Genomic DNA, 12,314 nt, shown 5'->3' on the forward strand with positions numbered 1-12,314 from the left:
GCAGGGTAAAGATAGGTGAGGTGATGGGGGCAGGGTAAAGATTGGTGAGGTGATGGGGGGCAGGGTAAAGATTGGCGAGGTGATGGGGGTGGGGTGGGGCAGGGTAAAGATAGGTGAGGTGATGGGGGGCAGGGTAAAGATAGGTGAGGTTTGCTCCGAATGTGATCAGAGTAAACTGTTCAAACCATAAAACCTGGTTTATACTTCACGCAAAAGCGAAGCAATTTTTTTGATGTCACAATTGGAAAAAATTGTGTGTACTGATTAATGCCTCACCAAAATTTGCTTTAGATTTAGGTCACATACAAATAACTCAATAAAGAAAACTGTACGGTCTGATGAGAGAAGGTTTGTGACATGTAGAAGGTTTTATCAAAGCAAATCAAGTTTTGGAAAGGTTTAGTCGAATCTTTCCACATCATTGAAAAAAGCCCCAATTGATTCAGGATCTCATTCCTTCCTCTCTACTGACTATTTTTCTTTTGCTTTTTAGGGTCCTTGATTTGTTGGATATCTTTATCAAACGGCAGCAGTTGAATCCTCTCATACTGGTAGGTATCAAGACGCCTAGAATTCCATCTTTTAAGGATGAAGACAATTTCTTTTCTAATGGGCACTTCCAATGGAAAATCTTTCTCTTTCTACAATAGTTGTTTAATTTGGCACACCAAGACCCAGACCAAATCTCGGTGTTATTTAAAGCCATTGGACACTTTCGGTTCACAGATTTACAAATAACTTACAGGGTTTACAGAAGGTAGTGGTGAAAGGCTTCTCTTGAAATATTATTCCATGAAATGCTTTACTTTTTGAGAAAACATTAAAACAATATCAATTCTCGATATCGAGAATTACGGATTTATTTTAAACACATGTCATGACACGGCGAAACGTGCGGAAACACGGGTGGGTTTTCCCTTTTTCTCCTGACTCCGATGACCGATTGAACCTAAAGTTTTGTTATTTTATATAGAAGTTGTGATACACGAAGTGTGGGCCTTGGACATTACTGTTTACCGAAAGTGTCCAATGGCTTTAAGACCTGTATTTTCAATATCAAAGTGTGCAAACTACACAGCTCTGCAAGCTCTGCAAGCTCTGCAAGCTCTGCAAGCTCTGCAAGCTCTGCAAGCTCTGCCTCACAGCCTTAACTTTGTGGATTGGGTGCTGCCTGGGTTTTCCCTGCAATAATTCTTACAGTTAATAGGTCTGATGAAATTTTGTGGAAATTGAGGTGGTAGTCAAAAAAATGCGCCTACATGTACTAGGTCCGAATACCTTTACTACAACGGCTTGTTTCCATCTGACACTGCCACAGGAAAACTGGAACAGTCATGTCCTCAATTAAGAGTCCTCTTTCTTATTCTGAAAACTGTTTGACGGTATGATCTTTATTTTTCATTTGACAGCTATTTTTTCTGAAGGGATTTTAACCGGTTGGTAGCAACCGGTCGGTGTGTGAGATAGTAAATGTCTTTACATGAAGGAAACTTCACAAAAGTGACACTGGTTCCACTATTTGGAATTCTTATCTTGATTAAAGCTATACCTGTCAAATAATTGACCCAATTTATGTCCACAGAAATTAGTGCATCCGTTGTTAGTGGTCGCTCAGGTAGCGTCTGTTCACAAAGACCAGCAAGTTCTATCTGAGAAGGCAGTTAGTATCTATCGCAACAAACTCTGCAGAGTCAAAAAGGTATGCTTGAACAAAACATAATAATGTCAACTTTATATACTAGATTGATTTTCATGTTTAATTGAAACTGGCTGGGATGCTACCAAATATTTAGTGAGAATTTAAAAGGAAGATTTGAATTTACTGGTTTTCCAACAATGGTTATTGATTTTCAATCTATATTTGTTGATTTTTCAATCAATATTTATTGTTTTTCAATCAGTATTCATTTATTTTCAATCAATATTAATTGATTTTGTAGTTTTACAAATTTATTTATTCTAAATAGTTCACATGGTGTCCAAAGCATCAGTGTTGTATTTCTGTTGATATGGAAAGTGATATGTAAACCACCTAAACTGTAACATCTCTATGATTCTGGGTGGTTAAGGGCGAACCTGGACCAATTATCCACTTATCAGGAATGTTCAGATTCATCAAATCTCACCCCTGATTTATTTTATTTATTTCCTCTTTAATCTTATTGGTAATGAAACCATTCAAATTGTACTTAATGATGAAATATTTCATTTTGTGACTCTATTTTTCAGTATCCACACAACATAACAGAAGAAAGAGAGTCACTGCATAAAACCATTGAGGAAATTATGCAAATAGCCAAGAAAGGTAACTCTTTCACCATTAGACAAGTTTGTTTGTTTGATTATTTGTTTGTTTGTTGAGATGATCTTCCCATCAAGGGAGTAAAGCAAAGGCCCTAAGCAACCAAAAGGGGGATATAAACATCAAGCTGGCAACAGCCAATCTCTCTTATATGAACACTAGTTTAATGGCTGTGATTATAAATTGCAAATCAAGAACCTTTGATTTGGTAGCGAGAAGACCATACTTTTTTTAGACATTGTGAAATCAGCAGTTAGCTTGGCCGACTTGTAAATTCAAAAAACCCTGAGTTAGTTTGAATTTTGGGCAGTGCTTCTTTGTTTAAAATTCTCCCAAAAGCAATGGACTGAGATACGACCTTACAAAGAGCAAATTGTTTATTTATAAATGTGCATGGTATGACCTTTTGCGATACTGATTAGGGACCTTGTTGCACTGAAACAAGGAGTACAAATACATTGTCTTCTGCAGTCAATAGCCACAGCAATAGCCACTCAAATAAGCTACTCCTTAGAATAATTACTAAAACAAAATTTCTTTCACTTTCAGCGACATCTTTGATGACGGTTTCCCTTGCATCAGCGGGCTGCCTTTTTCTGGTAATTATTCACCAATAGTTTAAATTGTGTACTAATTTTTATTGGCACCTGATGAAAAAATGAATTTCAAGGTAACTTTAGACGCATGAAGGTCACATCTGGGGAGTTAGATGATTTATATTATTTCCTATTTTAGATTCGCGTGTTGAGAGGAAACGTGGAGATGGCAGACCCATCTCCAGTGAAGACAAGACATCAGAGAGCTGAAGAGAAAAGACAAAGCGTCTCAGGCAAGATTGTTGCTGCTGCTGCACCTGAGGTATTTAAATCTTCTACTCTTATATTACCACTCCTGACATTGATGATTCAGAATTTATTCCTTGTCAGAAAAATTGATCCCCTCCACTCTTCATACTTCCTACGAATGCGATAGCGAATTTTGACTTCACAAATTTCAGGCAAATTCTCTTGCAAAACATTCGCGACGAAAACAGGGCTGTGATGTCAAGTTCACTTCACACGATTGAAATTTCATTTTTGAGATGGTCATTCTTATATGTTAAAGCATGTATCTATTTGGGGGGCTTTTCATATTGTGAAAGATTTGACAATTTGTATTTTTGTTGTCTTCATAGTCGAATATGTTGGATATTGAGAGGATAGGCAAACTCTACTCCAGTGCATTGGAAGACTTCATGACTCACAGGTGAGTTACATATTTCTCTCTCAGTCTTAAGAAATCATTCTTTTCTGTATAATTATTGTTGTAAGCCAAGCACCTAGGCTCACATCTCGCTAATTTGAGTAAACCAGAGTTGAATTACTGGTTCTCACTCAAATACTTTTTTTTTCATGTACTAGTACTGGTCCTTTTTGCACAAGGGGCTGAGATTAGTCTTGAGTTAACCTGAAATGTTGTACTCATACTGCTCATCTGCTTTTTTCATGTACTAGTAACCATACTTTTACTCCCCAAGTGCTAAGATCGGTCTTAAGTTGATAAAACTGTAACATAATCACTGTTACAGGGTGAAAATATGTGTCAAACTTCATAAAGTGTCTCGCTGAAGTACTGAAGAATTGGTGGTCATGGAGGACATTTTCTCATCATGGCGTGGGACCCAAGTTACCCTGTTCTATGAACAGGTATTGGGTCTGACCTAGGTGAGCTACGACAATGACTTCAAAGCTACTTGAACGCACTGAGGTCAGACGTGGGTCGAACAATTTTGGTTGTCGTAGTTGTACCTAGCCTTCCACATCTATGCCACACTTCATTAAAAGATTTGGGTACTTTTTTAAACACAAAACACAATGTCCACAAATTTACATTAAAATTGCACCGTTTGAAGATAATGGTAGTAGAAAGATTACTTCAAATATTACTACCTGAGGTGCTGCAGTTGAGAAATGAGTATAACAATGTCACCAAAATATGTTTTACATGCTAGAATAATTTTTGTCTTTAGAGACAAAAGTTATTTTTGTAGCTTGTTTTACTCATTTCTCAAAGACTACAGCACCTCAGCAAGTAATATTTTACGGGAAGCTTTCTACCATCATTATCTTCAAACTGTGTGAGTTTGATGTAAATCTGTGGACACTGTGTTTTCAACCCTTTGAATGAAAATGACTTCTGCATCCAATAAAATAAAATTCTCAATTGAATCCTTCTCTTCATCAGGGGAACATGTCTTCATCCTCTTCTCTTTTCTGAGCTGATAGAGAGGTTTCCAGTAAGTAGAAAACAGACTCTCAGGGTTTTGCCTTTAACGTTATCAGTAACTAACCTACAAGACTTGTTGATCCGTTCTCTTTAGATGACTCAATAAAGTTCAAAATTCTCACCCAACATGTGGGATAATTGGCAGTTCAAACAATTTTGGGTTTAACAAAGAATACTTTACAAAGAATAAAACCTCCTAAGTAACGCATTTATATTAATGTAAATGGTTCTTTAGACTAATAAGCACATTCAAACAGCTAATTTGTAACTTTCTGACCATTGCATTTTTTCATGTTTGGCAAAAAACAGAATCTTGCATGGTACTTCGCTGAGGACCTTGTTAAGTATATGACTACCGGTTGCCAGCTTTACAGAAAGGTAAGTTAAATATCCTACTCTATTTCATGAATTTGTTGTCTTCCATTTTAGATGCTGAAGTCATTTTAAAGATATGTTAAAACCTTTCTTTTCATTCTACAAACTCTATCCTCACATTTACCCATTTATTCCTGGGTGATGAGAATTAAAGATGGTTAAGTGTCTTGCTTTAAAGACACTGGACACTATTGGTAATTGTCAAAGAGCAGTCTTCTCACTTGGTGTATCTCAACATATGAATAGAATAACAAACCTGTGAAAATTTGAGCTCAATTGGTCGTCGGAGTTGCGAGATAACTATGAAACAGAAAAACACCCTTGTCATACCAAGTTGTGTGCTTGATTTCGAGACCTCAAATTCTAAACTTGAGGTCTCGAAATCAAATTCGTGGAAAATTACTTCTTTCTCGAAAACTACGTCACTTCAGAGGGAGCTTTTTCTCACAATGTTTTATACTCAGGCATGAGAATCTTCCGGATTTTTCCGGATTTCCGGATTTTTCACTTCAAAATATGTGGTCTCCGAGTTCAATGTGAATTTGATATAAAATTTGGGGGGTAGGTCCAGGTGAGTTAAGGTCAAATGTTGAAAAATATTGTGAAAATTTCCCGAGAAAATGCATATTTAATTCATTGATGCCGGATGGAAAGGAAGTGCGCTTTCTCGTTTCGTCCGTGTTTAATATGTGTACACAAAAAGACGTCGAAGTGTTTCTTATATTCGGATCCTCACTGTTTACGTCACCGAAATGCGCATGTATGGAGAATTTGTCAAGACGTGATACGTAAAATACAATCTTTCATACACGCGGGGCACTGTGCAGTCAGCCAAATTCTCACTACATCATGTAGACTGTGAAGAACAAGTCCTCTGTGTGTTTTATGTGTGTGGTTGGCGCGCGCGATGTGTATCACAATGCTAGTGTTGAACAAAATAACTAACTGCGACTTGTGCGAGTCTATTTGCTACACATGTTGTTGCACAACCAGCGGCATGCACATGGCAGACATTTTCCGCTGTCGCTGAGTCAAAATGGCACTCAGTGTAGCGTTTGTGCAACGTGATGCCGCTGTTGATGTCAAGGAAATTGACAAAACGATAAAGAATAAATGGAATTGGAGCTGGTGCGGCAAAGTTTTGTTTCCTGGATCTCCTGACCAGCATTTAGTCGGCGATTGTTTTCGCAAGCTTAATCAAGCTGGCGATGCATTTTGTACATGTTGCCAAGCCACGATCAGATATGGAAGCTCTGGCTGGACTGCGTTGCAGAAACACGCAACCAAGAGTGAGCACAAACGCATATGGGGCATATCCTGGACCCTAAATCTTGCAGGATGAACATACCTACCTTTTCCTCCATCCAAACTGTCAAATACCATATGCTGGCTAGAAATAAGAATGCATTGACTGCATTTAAAACATCTCCCCATCTAACTCACAACATGCGTGGTGCAGCTGCTGCCTACAAGGCTGTGCTTGCAGCAAAAAAGAAAAAGAAAGTTGCGACTCCTGCGGCAACAAAGGCTGCCTTCAAGAGACAGGCTGCTATTGCTGATAGGGTTGGCAGGTTGGCCTTCGAGGCAAAGCAGAGAAGGATTGCCCGAAAGAAGGCTTTGGAAGCTCTTTCAAAGAACAAGGCACCAGGAAGGAGACCATAAATATTAAAAAATGAGTGTTTTTCTTTTTCTTTTGTTATTTTTTCCCAACTCTTTTCAAGATGTTTATTACCAATAGTGTAAATTGCTTGAAGTTACAAACTGTGGTGAACCAATATTAAATGTATGTGTCATTACTTGACTTTGAGTATTGGTAACCGTAATAAAAACAAAGCCCTTGTTAGAATTCAAAATTGTTTGAACTTTTATTACATTTTTAAGGAACTGAAACATTGGACAGATAGTGATGTACTGCATTTTGTTTTACCATTCCAGATAAATTTAATGAATCAAAATGTCTCTTAAAGGGCCTAGAATGCACCAGAGAGCATCTACAACCTAAAAAATTTCCGGGGCCCTAAAGCGGGCCCCGGACCCCACGCCGTAAGGGCTTCGCGCTTTGCGCGAGCAGGCTTCGCCATCGCAATTTTGTCTCTTTTTTTTTACCAAATACTTTTCCTTCTTTTTTCTGAGACTCCATTCTCATGCCTGTATACTATCAACCTCTCCCCATTACTCGTTAACAAGTGAGGTTTTATGATGATAATTATTTTGAGTAAATACCAATAGTGTCCACTTTCTTTAAGGACACTGGACACTATTGGCAATTGTCAAAGACCAGTCTTTTCACTTGGTGTATCTCAACATATGCATATCCCAAGCCGTGACATTTGTGTCCTTAAGCAAGACACTTCACCATTGCTTTGTCTTTCGGATGGAACGTAAAGCCGTTGGTCCCATATGTTGTGTAAGGCATGTAAAAGAACCCAGTGCACTTATCAAAAAGTGAAGGGGTTTGCCCCGGTGTTCCTGGCTGTGGCTGCTGTATGCGCCGTAGCACCTTGTAAACCCTTATAAGGTGCTAAATAATTGGGTCTCAGAATGTCTGGGATTGGAACCCAAACTCCAATGACTTTGCCTCCAATGAGTCAAACGCACTACACTGCTCAGCCACAACACACCATAAATATATCATGAGATTATTATGTTCAATGCGGGAAGATAACATACATAATATTTCCTTTTTGTTTCAGACTCAAGCCTGTCGGTTACTAGCTGTACTCATGTCAAGCAGACCTGTACAAGTAAGTTATCAGCTAGGCGTGTCATTTATCAGCAATTTTCCTGATTCAGGATTTTCTTCAAAACTCCTTGAGCCTTTCAAATTTTCATTAAGGAAGAAGTAAAGCAGTCACCAAATGGAAAAAGTGTGTATGTGAAAGAAATAGTCCCAGTTTTGTATTTCTAAAGATGTGGAGTCTGTAAACCTTATTTCATTGTAACACCTGAAAGGTGCTGGGTCTAGAATACAGAGCCGCAAGCCATTTTCAGCAATTTTCAAATCCGTCAAATCTCATCCCTGAGTTATGAGCTAGCAACAGAAACATGTGGTCTAAAATCCCAGTCATATCCCATTATACTCTTTTATGATGCACTTACATCAATTAATATCTGTGTCCTAAAAGTAATACTAGTTTATTATGTTCTTTGATAACATTGTTTATCCTTTCCATCAATAGAGTGAAACACCGCATTGGTCAAGAACCAGCAAGAAACTCACAGAGGAAACTCTACAGGTAGATCTTATTTTCCTTTCTTTCTCTTGTAATAATTGCTGAATCAATGCAAAAGCGTCATGTCACAAGTTAGTAAAACTATTGTATCTCGCACAAATATGCTCCGGGCAAGAATGTCATATCTCGTCATGTTATCCAGGCTATTAAAGACGAGATGCTACATATTTAGAAAATGTTAAACTCTTGTGTAATGTAAGTGCTATTTTTGCACTGACCAGACAAAACATACATCAGAAAGTTGGCATAGATGTTAATTATATAACAATAAGAATTGCTATTGTTAATAATTTGTAATCCATTGTTTAGAGGATCTTTTAAAATGTGTTAAAATTTTGTTTCAATCTTTATTTGTGTACAAATTTATTTGTAAATGTTATTTTATTTATTTATTTATTTTGTCGTGGTTGGGTGGAATGTAAAACATATTTTTTCAAAGGACAGCATACCTTAAAGATGATAATTTCACATCATTATGTCTTAATTATGTTTTTATCAATTGAGTTATTTGTTTGGGACCTAATTCGGTACTTTTATTAATCTCTTGTAGTTGTTACAGAGTGCACTGGTAGATGAGGGTCAAGTCATCAAACCAAAGTTTCTTCTTCAGATCTTTATTCTTCAGAGAGAGTACGCCATGGCATGTCACTCAATTGATAAGGTACGCAAACTACACTGTGGATCATGGAGCTCAGAGAAATTACAACAAAACTACTTCAATGAGTTCTCAAGTCAGGCTTTATTCTTTAAATTCCTTGTATCTACTGTCTTGAGGTTATGTGAACCACCAACATGACCCATTTTTAGCCTAGGGCCCAATTTCATAGAACTTTTGAAGCGTAACAAGTTCTTTAAAATTGTTTACTAAGCAGAAATAAACACAACACCAGACATTTTTTTAAAGGTACACTGTAGGTTTTTAAATTTGCTGAATGCAAGGCCAAATAGTCAGAGACTGTCATTTGAATTATGATTTGGGGTTGAAAAAAGAAAATAGGGAGACCGCCAACATCGTGACAAAGTGCTCAGTTGGTAGAGCTGACACCTTAATTTGGAGATCATGTGTTCAACTCCCATTTTTTTCGTTTTTTTCTTTGTTTAACCCAAAGTCATTAAACAAAAATTTACCCAGTTAGTTTCCCTTGAGGTTTAAAAAGCGTTTGTAACCAGGTTTTTATATACTAAAATGCATGGTTGGAAAGATGTTTTTAAAGCAGAATACAATGATCCACACAAATTTGCCTCAAAATTGCGTGGTTTTCCTTTTACTGTGCGAACTAACACGGTTGTCGTTGAGGTACAAGGAAAACCGTGCAATTGCGAGGCATGTTGGTGTGAATCATTGTATTCTACTTTTACAACATCTTTCTACCAATATGCATTTTACAACAAACGGTTACAGACGCTTTGCAAGACCAACTCGACCGATCCAAGGCAACGTGTTCCTTTAAATAATTGAAACTGAGTATAACACTATACTTTACTATTGACGGAGTACAGTTACCAGACTTCTCTAAGATGACTTCGGTACTTGAGGAACTCCAGAAGAAGGTTGAAGTAAGTCGATCAGGGGAGCTCACCTCGACAGTCAGGAGTGTCCTTAAATCCTTTGCTAACAGGTAAGCATGGCCTAGGGTGGTGTATCAGGCATAATATTTATATCATTAGTTAGCTATTAAATTTTAAAATGTTTCTTTAAAAAACACATTCAGCTTTCAAAAACAAAATCTCTTTCTAGATATTTTTTCAAAGGATATAATTTTAAGTTCTGGTTATAACTTTGAAAGCCATGATCATGGTTTAGCACCAATGTACACTCAGGAGCTCATAACCATGAAATCACTCTCTCAAAAAACTTACCATCCCAGGAGTTCGCAAGACCACACATTCTTGTCTTACCCATCAAGGAAATCAAGGGCTACCCTAGGTGATTGGGCATTTGTGTACGCTGCTCCAAAACTATGGAACAATCTCCCTCCTTGTATTCGACAGTCTTCTTCACTATATGTGTTTTAATCCAAGTTTAATACCCATTTGTGTTCTTTGCACTATAGAGTGTTTTCATATGTACTGCACAATACAGATGTCTGCTATTACTACTACTATTGTTATTCATCACTTTCTCAAGTACTTATCCATTTTATCTCTCCTTGCAGACCCACTGATGCTAAAGTTACAGGCAAGAAACACAAAAGGAAAAGCAAGAGGAACAAACAGAGCAAGCGAGCAAAATCCATTCACAACTAGAAGAATATAATACTTTAATTAATCAAAAAATCATATTTGTCAATTTAGGACCCATACCCCTTAGTGGTTACAAGAAGTCAACAATGGAACAAACTAGGTGAGGGTTATGGTAGCACCATGTGTAAATCTCTTTTGATTTGTCTTGTTTCTGAAAAGATAATAAGGAGTTGTTAACCACCGGTTCTTTTTAGAAACAACACTTCTCATAAGAGATTTACATAAAGTGCTACTGCAAACCATACCTGATTAAGTCCGAGTTATAGTCGGTAGTGCGATGGTCTAGCGATGGAAATCTTGACGCGCGATCATAAAAATTGCGCGCAAGGTTTCCATCGCGCGACCATTGCGCGACCGACTATAAACCGGCTTTTATACACCCACTATGCACAGGTTTAAAGCTATTCTGCATCTTTGGGAAACATAGGTCAGGGCTGCTAAGATGGCTGCCATGCTGTAGTTTCCATGTAATTATGCCAGGTTTTATGTGTACAGCATTGTTTCACAATCAGTGCACCTGTTACTGGTGTTGCTTGGACTCGGGTATTTTACCCCGAATAATTTTTGCTGGGGTTACTACAGGGATTGGTTTTCAGTCCCTACCTGGCTGCTGCTTTTCCCTTGAACAATTCTTTGGGGGGTTTTCCTGCCCACATCTTAAAAGGAAACTTCCTTGTCGTCTCTCCATTGGGTTGATGGTACAGTGATCAAGGAAACTTCCTTGTCGTCTCTCCATTGGGTTGATGGTACAGTGATCAAGGAAACTTCCTTGTCGTCTCTCCATTGGGTTGATGGTACAGTGATCAAGGAAACTTCCTTGTCGTCTCTCCATTGGGTTGATGGTACAGTGATCAAGGAAACTTCCTTGTCGTCTCTCCATTGGGTTGATGGTACAGTGATCAAGGAAACTTCCTTGTCGTCTCTCCATTGGGTTGATGGTACAGTGATCAAGGAAACTTCCTTGTCGTCTCTCCATTGGGTTGATGGTACAGTGATCAAGGAAACTTCCTTGTCGTCTCTCCATTGGGTTGATGGTACAGTGACCAAGGAAACTTCCTTGTCGTCTCTCCATTGGGTTGATGGTACAGTGATCAAGGAAACTTCCTTGTCGTCTCTCCATTGGGTTGATGGTACAGTGATCAAGGAAACTTCCTTGTCGTCTCTCCATTGGGTTGATGGTACAGTGATCAAGGAAACTTCCTTGTCGTCTCTCCATTGGGTTGATGGTACAGTGATCAAGGAAACTTCCTTGTCGTCTCTCCATTGGGTTGATGGTACAGTGATCAAGTTTGCTTTTCTGAGAGTACTACTAGGCCTCACAGATTAAATTAAATGAAAATGAATCATTTTCTTCTATTGGATTGGGTCAATACCGGGTTCAATAAAGACAGGAAGTTTGTGCATCAGACCATTTGGACAGAATATTTTAAACATTGCATCCACAGTGAATGGACATAAGTTTTTTGGACATGGGGTCGATTTCACAAAGCACTTAGATTCATCTTAAGATGAGCTGTCAGTAATCACCATTGTGACATCACACTTTACTTGGAATTTAAGATTGATTTGAAGTTAAAATCAATCTTAACTCTGAAATTGGCAGAGGGTGTCTACCACCCCCCCCCCCACCCCCCAAAAAGGACAAATAAAAAAATAATAATAATAAACAAAAATAAAAATACTTGAACACAATCTTCATGTTCCAAAGTACACTCTAACGAATTCCTGAGATTCATAGATCACAATACAATGACGACACAATAAGAGGGGGGGGGGGGGGGGGGGTACAGCAGGTCACATATTCAGCATCAAATAGTTTTACATCACCTGTGATTTTAAAAAGGAATAAAACCCAAAACTGTTTGATTGTTTTCATTTTAATTTTTAATAAATCT

General features: G+C 38.0%; 1 protein-coding gene across 1 annotated transcript in view; it reads left to right on the forward strand.

Annotated features, from left to right (window-relative positions):
- LOC117290677 (myb-binding protein 1A-like protein) overlaps positions 1-10,768 on the forward strand; it is a 30,472-nt gene extending 19,704 nt beyond the window's left edge. Inside the window, exons 23-35 of the mRNA XM_033772198.1 lie at positions 494-551; positions 1,583-1,699; positions 2,230-2,305; positions 2,852-2,901; positions 3,038-3,160; positions 3,477-3,547; positions 4,526-4,577; positions 4,877-4,945; positions 7,636-7,686; positions 8,122-8,178; positions 8,726-8,836; positions 9,676-9,794; positions 10,332-10,768. Coding sequence (XP_033628089.1) covers positions 494-551; positions 1,583-1,699; positions 2,230-2,305; positions 2,852-2,901; positions 3,038-3,160; positions 3,477-3,547; positions 4,526-4,577; positions 4,877-4,945; positions 7,636-7,686; positions 8,122-8,178; positions 8,726-8,836; positions 9,676-9,794; positions 10,332-10,422 — 1,045 coding nt within the window. The 3' untranslated portion in view covers positions 10,423-10,768. The remainder of the gene's footprint in view (positions 1-493; positions 552-1,582; positions 1,700-2,229; positions 2,306-2,851; positions 2,902-3,037; positions 3,161-3,476; positions 3,548-4,525; positions 4,578-4,876; positions 4,946-7,635; positions 7,687-8,121; positions 8,179-8,725; positions 8,837-9,675; positions 9,795-10,331) is intronic.
- The last annotated feature ends 1,546 nt before the right edge of the window (positions 10,769-12,314 follow it).

The sequence above is a fragment of the Asterias rubens genome, chromosome 5, assembly GCF_902459465.1.
Source record: "Asterias rubens chromosome 5, eAstRub1.3, whole genome shotgun sequence".
NCBI classification, from domain to species: Eukaryota; Metazoa; Echinodermata; class Asteroidea; order Forcipulatida; family Asteriidae; genus Asterias; species Asterias rubens.